Source organism: Callithrix jacchus, chromosome 20 (genome assembly GCF_049354715.1).
Source record: "Callithrix jacchus isolate 240 chromosome 20, calJac240_pri, whole genome shotgun sequence".
NCBI lineage: Eukaryota > Metazoa > Chordata > Mammalia > Primates > Cebidae > Callithrix > Callithrix jacchus.
Window position 1 is genome coordinate 8,505,736 of NC_133521.1, and position 15,955 is coordinate 8,521,690.

At 37.8% G+C, this 15,955-nt stretch overlaps 1 protein-coding gene, 1 non-coding gene and 1 pseudogene across 5 annotated transcripts in view; 2 read left to right on the plus strand and 1 right to left on the minus strand.

Moving 5' to 3' along the window:
- Window positions 1-15,955, plus strand: part of LOC108589347 (ankyrin repeat domain-containing protein 26) — a 92,665-nt gene that overhangs the window by 10,100 nt on the left and 66,610 nt on the right. For all 3 annotated transcript variants that reach the window (XR_013530146.1, XM_078357678.1, XM_054248902.2), the window contains exons 2-5: window positions 1,839-1,953; window positions 2,115-2,288; window positions 7,047-7,150; window positions 11,445-11,518. Coding sequence is in view for 2 of the 3 variants with exons in the window: in XM_078357678.1 (XP_078213804.1) it covers window positions 1,839-1,953; window positions 2,115-2,288; window positions 7,047-7,150; window positions 11,445-11,518 (467 nt within the window). In the remaining variant the exon portion in view is untranslated. The remainder of the gene's footprint in view (window positions 1-1,838; window positions 1,954-2,114; window positions 2,289-7,046; window positions 7,151-11,444; window positions 11,519-15,955) is intronic.
- Window positions 10,228-10,330, plus strand: LOC118149851 (U6 spliceosomal RNA). The gene has a single exon (XR_004737560.1). It is a non-coding gene; the product is annotated as a U6 spliceosomal RNA (small nuclear RNA).
- Window positions 12,478-15,601, minus strand: LOC100406556 (testis-specific Y-encoded-like protein 1; annotated as a pseudogene). Its single transcript, XR_615587.4, has one exon. The product of XR_615587.4 is annotated as a testis-specific Y-encoded-like protein 1 (transcript).

Below are 15,955 nucleotides of genomic sequence, written 5' to 3' on the forward strand. Positions count from 1 at the left end.
TTTTTAACTGCCCTTTTGAAAATTTATGACAGTTTTAAATGTGAATATTAATCATTGGAAGTGCCTAGTTTACATTCATTCTATAAATCTAAATAGAAAATAAGCAATACTCTTTCATTTGAATTCTGAGTTTCTTTTGGCTTAAAGCATTTTTTTTGAAAATCAAAGTAAGAATGCGTTTGTTTTAAACATTTGTTGTCATCTTCATTTTCAGTCCTCTTGTTCTATAGTAGTTTTGAGAACTAAAATTTATTTAAATGCAATTTATATGACTAGAACTCTTCTTTTTTTTTTTTTTTTTTTTTTAATTTTTTATTGGATTATAGGTTTTGGGGTACATGAGCAGAGCATGCAAGACAGTTGCGTAGGTACACACATGGCAGTGTGCTTTGCTTTTCTTCTCCCCTTCACCCACATTTGGCATTTCTCCCCAGGCTACCCCTCCCCACCTCCCCCTCCCACTGGCCCTCCCCTTTTCCCCCCAATAGACCCCAGTGTTTAGTACTCCCCTTTCTGTGTCCATGTGTTCTCATTTTTCATCACCCACCTATGAGTGAGAATATGCGGTGTTTCATTTTCTGTTCTTGTGTCAGTTTGCTGAGGATGATGTTTTCCAGATTCATCCATGTCCCTACAAACGACACGAACTCATCATTTCTGATTGCTGCATAATATTCCATGGTGTATATGTGCCACATTTTTCCAATCCAGTCTATTATCGATGGGCATTTGGGTTGATTCCAGGTCTTTGCTATTGTAAACAGTGCTGCAATGAACATTCGTGTACATGTGTCCTTATAGTAGAACGATTTATAGTCTTTTGGATATATACCCAGTAATGGGATTGCTGGGTCAAATGGAATTTCTATTTCTAAGGCCTTGAGGAATCGCCACACTGTCTTCCACAATGGTTGAACTAATTTACACTCCCACCAACAGTGTAAAAGTGTTCCTTTTTCTCCACATCCTCTCCAGCATCTGTTGTCTCCAGATTTTTTAATGATCGCCATTCTAACTGGCGTGAGATGGTATCTCAATGTGGTTTTGATTTGCATCTCTCTGATGACCAGTGACGATGAGCATTTTTTCACTAGAACTCTTCTAGATGTGGTTGTATACATCAATTCTACTTATTGCAAGGCATCATGGATTGTGTGATACCCCATCATTTTGTATCTCAATAAGAGAATTATTTAAATGTGGCCAATTTTAGTTTAATAAGTCAAGAATTATAAGTGGGATTCTAATGTTAGAGATGTTAAAATATGAGCAAATGAGCAACTTAGAATTATCAAAAGACAATGTTACCTCTAATGTTTAAACATACCTCGAAGTAGATATAATTGTATCATTTTACTTAACTAAAATCTTGTCTTTGTTAAGTAGTAGCATTAATAATAATTATAATATCTAACAAATATTGAGGTGTTATTTGTGTTAGGAACTCTTCTCAATACTTTGCATAGAGTCTCATGGAAGCATCAAAATAGTGTCCTGTGAGACAGTCAATATTTTTAACCCCCATTTTATTAATTAGGAAATTGAGGCAAGAAAGACTAAGGAATAGGTTGGTAATGACAGAGTTTAAAGTAGGATTCCCATCCAAGTTGAACTGAATCCAAAGGCCCAAGTATTTCTACTGAAATAGGCTGCTCTTTATGCAGTGAGTGATAATAGGGGGTGAAAAGTATGATTGCCTCACCACAAATTAAATGTTTGTTTGGAAGGTAGAGAAATCACATGCTACTCAATGTTTATAATTACCTAGATGATTTTATGTGTTCAGATGATTTTATGTTTTCAGATAGTTTCCTAAAAATGTTGTCTCCCTTTCATAGGACTGCCCTGCATTTGGCCTCTGCCAATGGCCATCCAAAAGTGGTAGCTCTTCTGGTGAACAGTGGATGTCAACTTAATGTCTTTGATGACAAAAACAGGACAGCTCTAGTAAAGGTACATACTAGCCAATGATTTCAGCATGAGATGGATTTGGTACAAACCATAGAATAAAATACAATTCATCTTGTTTAAGCATAACTCATTGGTGAAAGTTGTGGAATGCTTATTTTGAACTCCTAGAATTTACAATCTATTGTTTGGTCTAATACTGACAGGCGGTGCAATGCCAGAAAGAGGAATGTGCGACTACTTTGCTAAAACACGGTGCTGACCCAGATCTTTCAGATATCTATGGCAACACTGCCCTACATTATGCTGTCTACAATGAGGATATCTCAATGACAGAAAAGCTGCTTTTGCATAATGCCAATATTGCATTAGCAAACAAGGTATAGATCAACAAACTTTATTTTCAAAATATTTGAAATGCATTTGTTGCACTGACTGATGTATGGGTCAGTTTTTCATGTTTGGGAACTCCAGCATAACCTAAATAAAAATATTTGGAAATAATTATAAAACTTTAAAATATTGATACTTTTAAAGAAGCATTAGAGGGTACATCTTTTTTATGTATAGTAAACAGTTTTGAAGACACTGAATTTGTAAAAGGTAATGCTTTTTCATTTTTTTCTCCCAGGTTTTTTTTTTTCTAATTAGTATACAATGATCCTGGAAAGTAGAATTTGCTCTGGAATTAGGCTTTATCTTAAAGTGTCAAGAACTAAAACATTTTAAATAAACAGAAATCTTGATGCCGATGACAAGTTCCTACATAGAGTAATATATACGAAAGTGATTTGATTCTCAGTGGTGGGGCTTAAGAGGGAAAAATGGAAAGGGAAAGGAAAGCAATCAGAAATATGCAGGCCAATTTGGAAATTAGGTAATTGAGGGAAAAGACCAAGAAGATTGTTTGTTGTTTTTTGCTTTCGTTTGCTTCTTTGTTTCCGGTTTATGTGTCTAGACAAGATTCTTTTCAGTTTTGGGGATTATAGTTTTCAGTTTGGGAGACAGTTAATGAGTTGTACACTTGTCTAGAGATCAATTTTAGGAGGACTGTGAGGAAACCAGATTGGCTGTGAATAGTTGGTGATGAAGTGGGAAACCCTTAAGCAAGTAATTAACTGACTTATCCTATTCTGGCAGAAACAGCCACTTAGATAAACGTCTAAACTCTGTTCTCAAATCTAGACTGTCTTGAGGGTAAGGTGGGAGATAAGGAGTTTATATATAGCAAAGTCAAGTTGGATTTTGAGTTTACTAGTCCCTATTCTTCTTCTACCCAAATTACATGGAGTTTTCAGTAAATAACTCTCTCTTACTCTTTCCTCTTTTTTGGCCAAATCCTCAAAGAAAAAGGTAATTTGTCATTTGGTGAGATATGATGGAAGCAATTGTCAATTGGACTAGCTCTCAGCTAGAATTGTGCATAACTGTAACCTAGGGAAATTAAAAAAAAAATCTACAAAGCTAACCTCTCCTCTGACGATTTTGATATAGTAAATCTAATAAAGTCTAGACACGTATGTTTAAAAATATTTCCTTGGAGCCAGGCATGGTGAGACATGGCTGCAGTCCCAGTCACTCAGGAGGCTGAGGTAGGGGTATTGCTTGAGCCCAGGAGTTTAAATCTAAACTAGTCAACAGAGTAAGACCCCGTCTCTGACTAAATAACAGCAAGTTCATCAGAATTCTGTTACATTCCTGGTTAAGAATCACTAAACACATAAGTGTAATATATAAATTATCATCTCCCAAAACTCTTCTAGAATTAAGAAATCTCTAGAAAAGTAGGCGTTTGATAGGTACTACTTTAGATTTCTCCTTTTCAATATTAGCCCATTTTTCTTTACCTTTGTGGTTGGGAAGCTAAAAGAAATATTATGGCAATAGACAGCACAGTTTCCTTCCCACCATTAGTTATTCACTGCCATTCAGAGAGTCTTTATAAATTTGCTCTGGGTAGTCTTTCTTTTTTAAATATTTTTTGAGACAGGATCTTGCTTTGTCACCTAGGCTGGACTGCAGTGGCACAATCACAGCTCAGTGCAGCCTCAACCTCCTGGAGCTTAAGTGAGCCTCCGACCTTAGCCTCCTGAGTAACTGAGACTACAGACATGTACCATCATGCCAAGCCAATTTTTAATTTTTTTGGTAAATACAGGTTTTCACTATGTTGCCTAGGCTGGCCTCAAACTCTGGGCTCAAAGAGTCCCGCGTCAGCTTCCAAAAGTGCTGGGATTACAGATGTGAGCTACTGCACTCAGCCTGGGACGTGTTTCACTAAGTGGAGGCTGACCCCTTCAGGACTTCACATGTCTTTATTAACATTCATGTGATTAGGTCAATAAATCTTTATTACCAGTGAGTGTCCTCAATTAGAATTGTAGCAAATTCTAAACCTTTTTTTCATTGAAGCTGTATTATGGGCTATATCATTGCATATGTTCATAGAGTTTAGGCATAAACAGGATGACAGTTTTAAACCCTGAAAACCATGAAGTTACTAAGAGCACAGATGGAAATTTTTAAAATGACTTTGTTTCATCATTCCTATGAACTAAATATTTGGTTGACAATCTCAGAAAACTACTTACTAATATATTTTAAATGAATAAATGTTAGAAAAATTATTGAAGTGGGTACTGTGAGTCTTAGAAGCAAATTTTATTACATGTTGGGGACGGTTTTTTTGGTGACACATTCAAAACCAAAGAAAGAAAATAGTTAACATGCAAATACTTGCTTTATACACAACCATGTGGTAACATATCCATGGCAAGTTAAAAAATGCAAGGGCTATGGTCTAAATGTGGCCCATAGGTATGTTTCACTTGCCTTCATAAATTGTGTCAACATGTAAAATTTAGGAGACTAATACATAAATCTGGACTTTAGGCTTCTCTTAAGCATCCAATCTGGTGTCCCTTGAGCTCATATCACTGTTTGGTCTATTGTGCAGAGGTTGCCCCTTTCTCTGAGGCCTGCGTTCTCTAGTTTGCTGTGGTGCCCATCTGGGCACCTCACCTAGGCCACCCCCTTTGCCCTTGTAAGCATTTGACAACTCTCATCTTACAGTATATTTTGATGAAGACATCAAGGCTTTCAAGACAGTTTCTATTTGTTTATAATCTATATTTTATATAAATCCCTTAGCATTGGGGTTGAATTATAAAATTTAGAAGTTTTAAAAAACTGATAAATTCTATATTCTCTTTATTTATGGTACATATTCTTTATATTTAATGTAAGATAACTCTTATTCTTTATGTTTGCCATAAATAAGCGCCTTCTCATTAGCATGCTGGTAAGTCTTTCTAGCTGGATGTGTTATGCATATTGCAGACAACATTATATCTTTCTCCTCAGCATCATTCCTTAGAAATGCAAGTGATTTAGTGACTTCTATCATGACAGGGATAGATAGATCAGTAGAACTTTTAATGATAAGCCATTGTATTTTTATTTCTGATTCATATTTTTTTCTAAAATAAAATGTAAAAAAAAGTGCTGGGATTACAGGCATAAACCACTGCCCTAGCCGAAACTGAATTTTAAAAGTCAATATGAGACTGGGCGTGGTGACTCACGCTGTAATCCCAGGACTTTGGGAGGCCGAGGTGGGTGGATCACCTGAAGTCAGGAGTTCTAGACCAGCCTGAACAGCATGGTGAAACCCCATCTCTACTAAAAATACAAAATTAGCCAGGCGTGGTGGTGCATGCCAGTAGTGCCAGCTACTTGGGAGGGTGAGACAGGAGAATTACTTGAACCCTGGGAGGCAGAGATTACAGTGGGCAAGATTCTATCATTGCATTCCAGCCTGGGTGACAGAGCGAGACTCCATCTCAAAAAAAAAAAAAAAATTAAAAAAATAAAGGCTGGACTCAATGGCTCATGCCTGTAATCCCAGCACTTTGAGATGCCAAGATAGGCAGATCACCTGAAGTCAGGAGTGTGAGACCAAACTGGCCAACATGTTGAAACTCCATCTTTACTAAAAGTATAAAAATTAGCTGGGTGTGGTGGCAGGCACCTGTAATCCCAGCTACTTGGGAGGCTGAGGCAGGAGAATTGCTTGAATCTTGGAGGCAGAGGTTGCAGTGAACTTAGATCGTGCCATTGCACTCCAGCCTGGGCAACAGAGCCAGACTCCATCTCAGAAAAAAAAAATTAAAATAAGTAGATATGCATTAAGGTCCTAGGATTAGAATGACAATTGAGAATAACATTTTATATAGAAGTTTCTAATGGCTAAAATAAAAATCTATTCTCTTTAAAAAGGAGAAAACTCATGGATCGTTTACTAATAAGCAGTGGAAGTTCATTTGAAGCTGATTTAATTCACAGACCATTTTCTCAGTGACTCATTTGCAGCAGGAGTGCCTGACATTGGCATCTGGGATTCTGACACCATTGACATAAGAGAAGCAAGTGACTTTGTATATAACCTGGAGGAAACCTCCACCTTATTGGAAAACTTTCACAGCTGTAGCCCTGAAATTCTGATTTCTCAAATGCCAATGTTTGCCACAAAACAGTGTTGTCAAAAAGGGATTAGGCAAAATGTAAGAGATTTCTTGACTACTGGACATATAGTGCACAGTTCTGTACCATTTCTCAAACATCCATGATCATGGAATCCTCCTGTTGGAGTACAGTCTTTAACATCTGGTAAGGTAAACATTCTTTGGAATGCAGTGTAAGAAACACTGCTCTAGAGGCAATAATTTAGATCATTAATGTAAACACTTGAAGCATTTACTAATATTTCTTAAGACTTGGGAACATAGATATAGAAGATAAAGCCCCTGCTCTCAAGAAGCTCTTGGTTTACATGAAAAATAGTAAAATCATTGCAATATACTATGCTAAGTGCTGTGACAGAGCAAAGATTATTGGAACTGGTATTGAAGTGAGTTTTGGAGATGACCAGACTTCATGTGATGAGGTGGAAGAAGTTTTTCCATGGGAAGAAACAACAAACAGGAAAGCACAGGAGAATAAAAAGGAAGGGACTACTTATTATTTAATTTCTATATTATATGTTTAAGTCTGTAGAATCTTACATAAATATAAGGTTTCCAATTCAGATGAGAAGTATGTAATTTTGTGAGTTATCAGTTCTTCTTGCTGTTTTACAGGATGAACTCACACCATCTTTACTAGCTGTACATGAAGAAAAACAGGAAATGGTACAATTTTTCATAAAGCGAAAAGAAAATTTAACTGCAGTTAAGTTTGAAAGGTACAGTAATTAGTTTTTTTTTAAAAAGCTGGCTGATATTCTATAGTGACAACGGTCTCTCTAGTTAGAAATATTAGATTAACTTATAATTATTGTGAGATAGTAAAAAATATCAACACAAATCATTGGTTAAGTAGAAAAACTATTGAGGCTGGGCAACATAGAGAACAGTATATAGTAGGATTCATCTTCTCTTATTATATTGACTGGTGTTTGTTATTTGTAATGTGATGTTTTTGGTCATATGATCTGACCAAAGGGTTTTTATATTCGTTTTATTAGTTTTATGAAATGTGGATTTTAACTTTTAGTATACTTTAAGACTTAATAAATATTGAACTTCTTAACCCTTTCATAGTAGTTTTTTTACCTTTGTTCTTATATGCTATTCCTATAAACATGCTGTGTTACACATAAATCATTATTTCTTCTAGATCACTTTTTAAGTTGCTTCCTTTGAAAAATAGTAATGTTAAGTTATTCCTACATGGTTATTAATTGCTATTACCAGATACTTTGGGTTCGTTAGTTTTCTTATATTTCATGTCTAGTGTAGTTTGATGTTATTACTATTATTATTGTATTGTAGGCAAAGTCTTGCTCTGTTGCCCAGGCTGGAGTGCAGTGGCATGATCTTGGCCCACTACAACCTCTGCCTCCCGAGTTCAAGTGATTCTCCTGCCTCAGCCTCCTGAATAGCTGGGATTACAGGCACACACCACCATGCCCAGCTAATTTTTTGTATTTTTAGTAGAGACAGGGTTTCACCATGTTAAACAGGATGGTCTCTATCTGACCTCATGATCTGCCCTCCTTGGCTTCCCAAAGTTCTGGGATTACAGGCTTGAGCCACTGTTCCCGGCCCTGATGATTTTATTTGTAATTGCTATGGGAAGAGGGAGAAAATATAGCTTTAAATGAATAGCCTTTTCTTCTAAGGAAGACAAGCCATAGATGGGTAATAAAGAGGAAAGAGCTAGGCTTTAGATTCACACCAGACTGGGTTTAAATCCTAGCTTTCTCTCTTGTTAGGTGTGTGAGCTGGGAACATTACTTATCACCAAATGTGTTTTTCTATATGAAAAGGAGGACAATAATATATCCTTCAAGGGTGATTGTGTGGAAGAAAGATATATATATATATATGTATGTATATGTAGCATTTAATTCAGTGCCTAGCACATGTGTTTAGGCATCATCAACTGAAACTACTATGATTATTATTATTGCCATTATTATCATTTCCTGCCCGCAGACAGCTCTTACTTATCTGACCCCTAGCTGATTTTGAATTACAATATATCTGTCTTTAAATCTTTGCTTGCATTAGATAAGTAACCTCAGCATAGTTTCTTGCTCATCAAAGAACTTTAAGTTAGCAATATCTATGATGTAATACCCTACTGGGACAAGAGGCTTCCTTTTTGTCCCCCCCGCCTTTTCTTTTAGCATTGGTGGTAATTTATGAAGATGAACACTTAGGCACCCAAGATGCTTATGTTTGTTAGTACATGTAAATGTTTAATTCTACATGAACAGGCAAGATATTAAATTGGCAAAAATATGAAACTAGCTTTTTAAATAACTTTCTTAAAGTTCCTAAGAAAGAATTTATCTCTCTGGTATTTTTGAACAGCCCTCATTCTTGCTGTACATTGTGCATCAGCAAGTATAGTCAGCCTTCTTCTTCAGCAAAATGCTGATGTGTTTTCTTAAGATCTGTCTGGATGGACTGCAGAAAATTATGTCATTTCTAGTCCTTTTACTAGGCAAGTTTTTATATTAGAAGGCTAGCTTACACTAAATTGCAGCTTAAAATAATTATAGCTATTATATCCTATATATCAGGTGAGATTTTGTAGTTTAATTCAGGTCATCTTGGGATGACAGTCCACTTTAACAGCCAGAAATCAGGCAAAATGCTACTAGACTGGTTAGAAGTATCAATGGGTGCAGAATTCTTTATCTCAGGACTTTTGAGATCTTTGTCTTAGAGATCCAATCATTGTCCCATTTACACCAAGTATAGCCACATGCACAGGATAAAAATAGTGCCACATCTCTGATTTTTCTGAGTAATTTGGGTCTTGAAATGTTCCGTTTAGCAGAAAATCTTGTACTGTGTTCTGAGGGCTATCCTCCTCAGAACTTTCTGAGGGCTATACCCTCCTCCTTGAATTTTTCAAGAACCTAAGGGGTTTCCTAAGTGCAAGAAGGAAAAAAAAAGACAATCCTTTACCAGTGAGAAGGAAGGGAAGAAAACAACATTGTAACCATTCTGTTGTTTCCATTCTTTTCCTGCATTATTGCCATTGAAAGTGGTTCCCCTTCTGTTAATGCTTGACTTTTCCATCAGGATTCACTTACTGCTTCAGAGTACTCAGTTTTCATGGTGATTCATACGTAGACTTTATAGTTACAACTTTTTTTTGTTAACAAATGTGTATGCTCAGCCGTTGTTCCCAAAGCATCCTGCTCTGACAGCTGGGCATTCTAGCTTTAGCCACACACATGGTGAGAAAACTGACCAAACTTCCTCCACATTCAAAACCTTATGTGGAGCCCCATCTTAGCCTAGACATAGCCCAGGACTTCATGGTAAGTTATCCTTTGAGGCCTCATTGTCTTTTCTCTATCAAATATTAGTTGAGATTGTTCCAAACTGTTAAAGAGGATCAAATTATGTTGCAGAAAGAGATCAGTGTTTGTTTACTCCATTGCCACCATATCTGTACCTGGAGGCTCCTTTATATCCTGTTTAGCACATTTTCTTAGGGAGTGGAAGGTTCTATATTATCCTTCCCCTCAGCATGGGTGCCAATTTGTGGGGTTTTTTCTTTTCTTTTTTTTTCTTTCCAATTTGTAGTTTTATCCTCAAGTAATCTGTTTTCCACAATAATGAAAATCTCCCAAGTTACTTGCATTTCTACCTTAAGTTTTAAAAATATTTTCATATTCTACCTCACAGGAAGTCATTCAACAGAATTCTCTGAATATCAAGTAGGTTTATTGGGTTTATCAGAGCTAAGCCTCATCCATGACTGATGAGTATTCACGTATAAAGTAGGGTTTTACGCTTGCTTCAGCAGCTCACATACTAATACTGGAATAATACAGAGAAAATTAACATGGCTCCTGCGTAAGGATGACACACAAATTCATGAGGTGGTTCATATTTTGTGCAGTCCCTGGAAGGTCCTTTGACAATTTTCTGATTAGCTCCAAGGAAACAGCATGAGTCAAAGCAAAATGGTTGGCACTTAATATTGAAATTGTGATCTTCACTACCAAAATATTCACATATTGTGATCTATGGAACGAGAATGGAGCTGAGTAAAGCATGCAGATGTTGTTTGCAAATATATTGTTAGTATGTATCTCAGAAGTGAGAAAATGTCACCTTGCATCTCCTTCATGGAACTTAAAAAAATAGTTTTATCTTTTGTGTCAGATGGAGGTAAACATGGAGATTAAGCGTCATTCTACAAAGATCTACTGGCTCAGAGTTTGAGTCTGTAAAGTAGAATCATAGTCCAAGGCAGGTCTTGATATCCATTAGTTTTCTGCCCTTGGTGTGATTGATGAGCTCAGTAACAGTGGATAATTATGTTTTCTAATTTAATGAGATAATATGTTTATAAATAAATGTAGTTACAAACTATGACATATATGAGATGCCCTAAATTAAAAGCCACAAAGAGTGGAACACCTTATAAACAAAATTAGGATTTAATAACATTTCCCCAAAACCACAATGTTTCGATATTAGAACATGTAAAAAACACCTTGGACTTTATTTGCAGTTCCAAGATAGTTTCACCAATAACGTTCAAGAACAAATTATTTCATTGCTTCACTGTTTTTCTGAGCGTTCAAAACATGTTATCTCATTAAATTTTTATAACAACATAGTGAAATAGGACAGTAAAATTCTCACTTTTTAGAAGAAGACATTGAACCTAACAAAAGCAACTTACTCAAGAACTAATAGCTTTTGACTATAGAGCTAGGGCTTTTTTCTGAATTAGGGCACTTTCCATTATGTTAGGCTAATGCAAGTTAATTTACTGAACTCTACTGCCTTCAATTCATGAGAACTTCATGTTTCTTTTTTTCATTCTTTGATTAGAAGCTTAAAGAGAAGTTTGTAGAGCTTACAAATGAGAAGTGTATGGGATAATTAAAGGTCTAAAATTAACTCCAATATTATTTGAAATACTCTAAGAATTTAATATATTTGGTAATTGTTTTTATATCAGTTTTAAAATAGTAATTTTACTTATTGCATTTTTAGACATAGCATTCACCAACTAATGTATGAATACAAAGAAAATAAGACAGCTGGAAATCCTCAAAATAGCAATCCAGGTAAGACTTCCAGGTAAATTACCATAGATTAACAAATAAGAGTAAGGAAGTTTTAATTACCAAAGAGCAGCTTAAAAACTCACTATGTAAATTGCATATATACATATATGTGTGTGTGTTTTAAATTTCTTCTTAGTAGGTTAGATTTCAAAATTATTAAAAAAGTTATGTGTAGATAATTCATAATCTCAAACCGTATTATCTGAATCATTTCTTTAATTGTAGTCCCTAAAATCTCATATATTTTTGTATAAATAAGAAAAAAGATTTTTAAGTTAGTATGTGGTATGTTTTATTTATAGTCTCATTATAACAAATGGAAGGTGTTATGAAATTGGAGCATCTATTTAATTTTTAATATAAATGTTTTTGTTTAGTAAATAAATATCAATTACAGTTGACCGTTGAACAACATAGGACTTAGGGGTACTGATCCCCTGTGCAGCTGAATATCTGTGTATAACTTTTGACTTGCCCCAAAATTAGCTACTAATAGGTAACTATTGACCAGAAACAGTCAGTTAAGACGTCTGATATGTTATGTGTGTTACCATATTATATTCTTATAAGAAAGTGGGGTAGAGAAAAAATGGTTATTAACAAAATCATAAGGAATAAAAATATATTTACTGTTTATTAAATGGAAGTGGAAGTGGGTCATCCTCATCTTCTCCAAGTTGAGTAGGCTGAGAAGAAGGAAGAAGAAGGAGATTGGTCCTGCTGTCTCAGGTGGTAGAGGTGGAAGGAAATTTGCATATAATTACACCACTGCAGGTCAAGTTCCTGTTATTCAAAGGTCAACTGTATTACATAGTGATTATGTCACTAAAAAAAAAAAATTAACTTTTTAAAACTAGGAACTCAACAATACCTTTTTGGTAACATAAACAAATGTCACTAAGAACTGCAAAACTTACCCAGTGGGCACTAATACTAACAGAAGATTATTATTATTATTATTTTTTAGCAGAACAGCATGCTTTTATTTTAACATCACGCATAAAAAGAAGACAAATATGCCAATGGTACATTTCCAATTTGTCAGAGCAATTTCACAGTATTTAAAAGCGATTTAGGAAAAAAGACACATCACTTACTAACAAAAATTGTTACCAGGGAAAATTATCATATAAGACAAAGACAATCAATTAAACCACTTTTGTAGATTATTTTTCCATAAAGGCAATTTGACAAGCCTAAGACCAAGTTATTCAAACTATGTTTCTAGGAATATAGTTTAACAGAAACAAGAACAAGCTGAAAACTATTATAAGTATTCATATGTTTCTACATTGTACAGGAAAGTAAGACTACTGTTCTTCCAAATGTTCCCAAGTGAAATCAAAAGAATGTACAGCTCAATTTTCACAATAAGCAGAACCAAAAAAGTAAGATTTTACAAAATCCTAGTAAAATAACAATCTTCCACATAAATTGGGTCACAAAACAAGAAAGCAAGCATTCAAGGTTGCACTGTGTTTCTTTAAAGAACCCTTGTCTAGGCAACAATTTAACACTTTAACCCCTTCAATTATCCTTTAGGGATCCTGAGAAAAGTATTTCTCCATTCATCACCACTGGGGAGTAAGTACTCCTTCCTCCTCAGCTCAGTCTTCATTCTAGGCCCAATTTTTACCTGGCCCATGCCTCTAGCCTTTTGTTCAGTTTTCCCTGCTTAGTGCACCCATCACAATCTCTTTAGTTCTTCCATCCGTTATAAAGTAGATCTCATGTTTCATTCCATCCAGATGTGTCTCCCTTTAAGTATTCTAGGAGTTGATAAAAGGGATAGAAAGTTGGGAAGAGAGAAGGGGGCGTGGGGGGGAGCAATAAGAGCTGTATTTTACAGGACAACCTCTTTGTCTCTGAAAATGACAGAGCCAAAATAAACTAAAGTTTGCTTTTACAAATGTTTCTAAGCTTTTACTTTTTTTTTTTTTAAGAGACAGGATTGGGAGGCTGAGGCAGGCAGATCACTAAGTCAAGAGTTTGAGACCAGTCTGGTCAGCATGGTGAAACCCCGTCTCTACTAAAAATACAAAAATTAGCCGGGCATGGTGGCATGCGCCCGTAGTCCTAGCTACTCAGGAGGTTGAGGCAAGAGAATTGCTTGAACCCGGAGGCGGAGGTTGCAGTAAGCCGAGATCCAGCCTGGGCGACATAGCAAGACTCCGTCTCAAAAAAAGAAAAAAGAAAGAGAGAAATAGGAGCAAAAAGGAAGAGGGAGAGAGGGACCTTGGCAGCAGCCAAAGCAGGGCAGGTAGCAACAGAAAGTGATTAGAGGTGAAGGAAGAACAATGAAGTAGCATAAATCACACAGAACAAGTAGCTCCACTGCTTTTCTCCTCTGAGTTCATTAACGTTCAGTAACTGTCCACAGTCCATGTGCCCATATTGCCCGATGCAGTGTTAAGTAGATAGAATAGGCTCCTAAAGCTAGAAATCCAGGTGATGGCAACCAGTTCAGAGGCCCTGGGAATTAACAGGGTCCAAGCAGTGCAAATAAAGGCAGTACCATCTACAGTATCATTTGCTTGGCTTAGTAGTCTGAAGGATGGCGTCGTAGCATGTGATATTCCAGAACAGCATGGAAGTGGAGAAGCATACCCACCACCGCCTCAATCTTGAGGTTGAGAGAAGTGAATATCCAAAGGAAAGAGGGTGCAGAAAAGTCAGCAAAAACGAAACACAGTAGAAGGCATACCATTTCTGATGCCCAAGCACAGGTCCAGCAGGTGGTGGTAGGAGACCTCGCGCAGGAGTATTCCCAAGGGCAAACGTTAACCCGACTGGAACCCAAAGAGCCTGGGGATCTCAACTGGCTCCCTTAGTGGCGACATCTGGCTCTACTGACTCCTTCACACAACAGGTAGTATTGCAGTGGACTTGGCCACAGATCCGCTTTAATAATTTCAGCAATTTTGTGGGACTCTGGAAGGCTGTGGTCTGAGAACCAGGTGAAGAAGCTGCAGATGAGGTCTTGGTTTCTGCGAATGGAGGACTGGGGTTCATGCCCCCTGTGCCATATAATTGGAGTGGAAAGAGACACCACTCGGCCGGAAGATCTCACCTCATATTCCTTGACAATCAGCTTCTTTCTGAAGTAGGGGTTTCTTCTAAAGAAGAACTTGAACTTGCAGCAGTTCTAGGGTGTCTGAGTTCCTTCACCTCTAAATTGGTTATGTACCTTACCATATCTGCATCTTGGCCCCTGATCATGGCGGACAACTGGGGGTGGTTTCAAAAAGCAGTCATCCAGAAGCCCGGGATATTCTGAATGATGTAGTTCCTCCGCTCCAGGTAGTGTAGACGCATCCGCCCAAATTTGTGCTCTAGTTGTTGGAAGGCCCTATCGGCCTGAGCATTCACAGTGTCCAGTTCCTGCGGGATGGCCTCGGGAGGGTCCATGCGGAGAGCCTCATGCAGACGCCACGGCCCTTCCTCCTCCCTCGCCTCTACTTCTTCACCTTCTGGCGGCTGCTCCTCTACCTCCATCTGCTCCTCCACTACCTCCTTCTCCGCCAGGCCTTCCTTCACCACCACCTCAGCCCTGGCTGCTGAGACAGTGGCGCACTTTCCTCTCTTCACCTCCTCAGCCTTCGCCCCCGCAGTCAGCTCCGACGGGGACCTCCCGGCGTCACAGATTTCGAGGGCCTTCTCTCCATCCTGAACGCCCTTTTTCAGGCTGTGGTCCGCTGCCAGGCCCTCGGCAGGAGGCTGGCCCTCTTCCTGCCCGGCTGTGATCGCTACACGACCGCGACCCCCCACAACTTGGATCTGGGGAGTACCGCCACGGCCCGCGGGATCCTGGGGTACGCACCCTTCCTCTGAAGGCTCCCACACCCAGCTCCGCCATCACCTGTCGCCTCGCTTTCGTCCCGGAGCCTCAGGCACTGGCGTGCGTCCGGGTCGCCCGAGACGTGGTCAGAAATAGGGATGCTGTGCGTTTGAACGGGAGGGGTCTTCTCGACCCCGTCCAGGCCGCTCATGTTGGTTACAGTCGGACCCGCAGCAGGTCAACGCCCGTTTTTCTCAGAGAAGCAGCGCTCGGAGGTAACTGCTGCTCGCACCGCCCACCCTCCAGAAGATTATTTTTTAAACATAGCAAGTGTAGAAGTCAGAGAAGGAATTTCCTGTTAAAAAGCACAGGTCATGTTACATATTATTATACCAACAAGGTCTCACTTATTGACTTCCTTCTTCCTAATTTGAAATTGAATGAGATACATTTACTTCATTAAAACAAGATCTACTAGTTAATTGTCATGATAGCTGTAATTTTGTTAGAGCAAAATAGTCTGTTACCAGTAGCCCAAAGGTTATTGTAGTGAGTGCCCAATAGCCAAACTCTAGGCTCAACAAATCATAATAAAAGTGCTTCACAATAACAAAAATGCTACTATGCTACCTCGATGTGACACGTAATACATTGTACAG